General features: G+C 38.8%; 1 protein-coding gene across 1 annotated transcript in view; it reads left to right on the top strand.

Annotated features, from left to right (window-relative positions):
• The window catches only part of MTFMT (mitochondrial methionyl-tRNA formyltransferase), a 15,158-nt gene that overhangs the window by 9,895 nt on the left and 1,293 nt on the right, over nucleotides 1-3,970 (top strand). The window contains exons 3-8 of the mRNA XM_009321533.1: nucleotides 119-331; nucleotides 756-878; nucleotides 1,702-1,804; nucleotides 2,390-2,465; nucleotides 3,041-3,132; nucleotides 3,704-3,785. Of these exons, the coding sequence (XP_009319808.1) occupies nucleotides 119-331; nucleotides 756-878; nucleotides 1,702-1,804; nucleotides 2,390-2,465; nucleotides 3,041-3,132; nucleotides 3,704-3,785 (689 nt within the window). The remainder of the gene's footprint in view (nucleotides 1-118; nucleotides 332-755; nucleotides 879-1,701; nucleotides 1,805-2,389; nucleotides 2,466-3,040; nucleotides 3,133-3,703; nucleotides 3,786-3,970) is intronic.

Raw genomic sequence — 3,970 nt, 5'->3', positions numbered from 1 at the left:
ATTGGAGGGGCAGGTGCTGTGGAAGGGCACAGGGGCACAGTGAGGGGTGGAGGTGACCCGGCCTTCGCTTCTCCCTTGCTTTGCCTGCGTGAGGCCTTCAGTGCCTTGTCCACCCCAGGGAGCCCAGCGAGGACTCGCTTGTGTCCAGGCTGGAGGTGGTGACTCTGCCCTCCCGCCTGCCTGGGGACCTGCCTGTGAGGAGGTGCACCCGGGAGCTCCAGCTGCCTGTTCATGAGTGGCCACACACGGGACCTGTGGGGCAGTTTGATGTGGGTGTGGTGGCATCATTTGGACGTCTCCTAAGTCAGGACCTTATTCTGCAGTTCCCATAGTAAGTGAGTTGACCGGACATCTGTCACTGCTTCGTTAGCAAAGCTGGACTCTCTTTTTGAGTCAGCGCCTGTGACTTGTAGCAAGTGAGGTCAGCTTCTTCCCTGGATTCATCTGCTTAGCCTGAGCCCTACTTCTGTCGTTGTGAGGTTCACTGTTGTTCTTTAACATGTTGATGAAGATCTATGCAAATGTTCAGTATAATGTGTTTACCTTTATTCCTCTCATCTCCCTTTCTGCGTTCACTGAGAAACTGAAGGTTATGTAGTGGTTTAAATGTGTATTTAAACCAGTAACACTTCAAAAGGTCTGAGGAGTTAATTCTTAAAGTAGTTTCAGTGTAATAAATGTTGCACACCCCTATTTACATATGGGTTCAGCTTCAGGTACCGTTCCGATTCTAACTTTAAAATATTTTAATTCAGTGGCGTGCTGAATGTCCATCCCAGCTATCTCCCACGATGGCGTGGTCCTGCACCAATAGTCCACACAGTGCTTCATGGTGATAAAGTGACTGGGGTGACAATTATGGAAATAAGACCAAAAAGGTATGTTAGATGTGCTTCCTAAAACAGCTCGCTGCTTCTGTTGCCTCTCAGGACTTTAAATCATCACCACTTAAGTCATCATTTAAATTATTCTGTGTAATTGCTATTTTTTTTAAATGTGTGTGTTTAATATTAAAATTTGAAACACTTAGAAACTTCCGTCTGACCATATGAGACTTGCCACAAATACAGTATTATAGTGAGTGTGTAATTTGCACTCTAGACTCGAGGCCTGTTCTCTAATTCTTAGCGTTATTACAGGGAGCAGACGGAACAGTCAGTCTGACAGCTAGATGGATAGCCTTGGTATGACGCAACAGAAAAGATCTGGTTTTCAGATTTCAGAGTTGCCTGTAACCTTCTGTAAGTGAAACAGAGGACAAGAAGTTGCCTGTCTAGGGATGAGAGAGAGATTATATGTTTGTGTTTCAGCACAAACTCTGGCTTAAAAGGCTTGTGAAAACACATTATCATAGTTCTCTTTTCTTTCTTAGATGCTTGTCTGATAATAGATCTCAGGAAAGTGTGAAACAAAGTTCTGAATACTTCAGGTTGTTTCTTCTAAGATCTTATGCTTCTGAACTGTAAATTGTGCATTCGTAACAATCTCAGCTTGCTGAGATGAATCTTGCGAAAATATATCTGATATTCTTTTCCCTGTTTTGTCTTGTGACCCGAACATTAATTGATAATGTGTGAAAAGTGAAGTCTTAGCAGAAAAAAAGGGTAATTAGTAACTGAGTTAACATATTGAATGTAGACTTTTGAACTGCTAATTGAGTTTTAGTTTCTCCAGTAAGCTTGTATGTTTTCTGCTTTGTAGGTTTGATGTAGGTCCAATTATTAAGCAAGAAGAGATTGCTGTTCCTCCCCACTGTACTGCACAGGAGCTGGAAGCAATGTTATCAAAGATGGGTGCAAACATGGTAAAGTCGTGCAAGCTAGTGTCGCTTCTGATTAGTACCTTGCTTTTAACGTGTAAACAGAGTTCTTTTTAATCTTGTTCTGAGTTGACTGCAACTGTTAAGAGGAGAGTGATCTGAAACTTAGTGTTTATGAGCACTTTGCCTTGCCGAGAGGAAAGCTGAGCGGTATGTGATAAGCTGTCAGTGTTGGTCCTGTGCATTGCTGTTCCGTTTTTATTCAGTGAAGAACTCAAGTGCCTTGTATGGAAACAGTGCAGTTGCTTCTTTCATTGAAGTGAATACCTGCTTCTTCGTCTTAACAATCAGCTTTCGTCCTGTTCTAGGATTAATATCAGAGAGGAGATCATCCATAAAAGAATACTTGGGTTTTTGAATTGTAATTCAGTGGGAAGGATGCCTTTAGTGTGTCTGTGTGTATGATACAAGTCTTCTGAATATAGTGACCCAGTTTTCTAAAAGCTCACAAGAAAGTTTCACTGATGAAAAATTAAATACTGTATTTGTATGTCTTGGGTTTACTGTTACTGTTAATAAATATACTCTACTTAGCTTTGTTAATATTCTGCACAAAATTTAATTTTGCAGCTGATATCAGTTTTGAAAAACTTGCCTGAAAGTTTAAAAAATAAAAAAGAGCAACCAAAAGAAGGAGTAACATTTGGTAGGTACACATATTTAATGCAACTTGTTCATTTTTTTCTTTTATCAATTGGAAAAATAATTTTCTTCCTACTGTGCTGGGTTATATATTTTTTTTAGATACCTTTATCAGTATCTGTCTTCACTGCCTTCTCTGGCTTAAAGTCATACAGAGGGCAAAAATGCTTCAGAATTCTTCGGACTTACTACATGAATGTTTTTTTCCAGTTGCCAGTACAATATCAAAATCACTAGCAATGTCACAAAATCTGAGCCAATTTGTTATTCTTTGTGGTTGTAACACTAACAAAAATGTTACAGCTGTGCTTGTAAATGTATGTTACCAGTTTTCAGTGCAATGGGTAAATAAGAGGGCAACTGAGAATAAAATGTAAACAAACCAATTTGAGGTTTCTACAAAATCTTTCCTCCAGTTGCTGTCTAAGGTACATATGGTTAGGCGGTAAACCTGCCATTGGTCAGGATGAAATCTGTTTTAAAATAGTTTAAAATGAGATAAAATAGTACAGCTATTTGTTTGCAAAAAGATGCAAAACAAAATATGAAGTCCTTTAATTTCTTTTTTTTTCCCCCTAGCTCCTAAAATATCTATAGCTAAGAGTTGTATAAAATGGGAAGAGCAAACGGCTGCACAAGTAATTCAACTGCATCGTGCAATAGGAAGTATGGTAAAACAGTAGATTTTTTTTTTAAACCCTTTTCTGTCCTGTAGCATGTGAGTTTGGTGTAGATATTTTAACTAATGGCTAAAATTCAAGTTTAGTTATTTTAGCCTCTAAAGCCTAGCATGTGTGTTAAAATCCCAGCGCAGCTTAGTGTTAGAGATGGAATTAGAGCAGAGGAGAATTTTCTTGAATTTGATCCCAAGTGTGAAATCAGCTCAATAGTTTTATTTTGTGTCCTTAGCTCTGAGATTTCCACTGATGCATTTGTGAGGGTTTCAGAGTGCTATATCGACATCTTTGCATGACAGTAAACAGCGCGACTGACAGCTACTGTAGCTAGTTGCTTAACTCATTACTGTGTATGCTAATGGTTTGCTTGTCAGTGAGATGAAGAACGACAAGGAAAACTGGATATAGTAAAGAAAGTCTCCTATCTGGACACATACCTAAGTTTTTGCCCTAATGTTATTATCACATAATAACACATAATGTTATCTTGCATAAGAAAAAAACCTAGACAGTTGCCTGGAAATGGTGAAAATATTCTCAATGTGTCATCTGCTTCTGTTTCCAGTTTCCTTTACAGACGCTCTGGAAGGGTAGTACTGTTAAACTTCTGGGTTTTGTGGAAGTGGATAATATCCCTGGTTTTGCTGGTATTTACTTTTAAATCAATCTGTTAAGTTAAATTTTCCTGTCTTTTCAAACATTGACTTGAAGATAGTAACCAATTGTGCTAAATAATAGCTTTAAGTACTGCTTTCTGAAACTCCAGTAGAACTAAGTCAGTCTCATCTATACTCAGATTGCAATAAGTTTCTCTGCCCAACGGTGGGCATAA

The sequence above is a fragment of the Pygoscelis adeliae genome, unplaced genomic scaffold (assembly GCF_000699105.1).
Source record: "Pygoscelis adeliae isolate BGI_AS28 unplaced genomic scaffold, ASM69910v1 Scaffold13, whole genome shotgun sequence".
Lineage (NCBI taxonomy): Eukaryota > Metazoa > Chordata > Aves > Sphenisciformes > Spheniscidae > Pygoscelis > Pygoscelis adeliae.
This window is presented reverse-complemented; position numbering and strand designations above follow the sequence as displayed.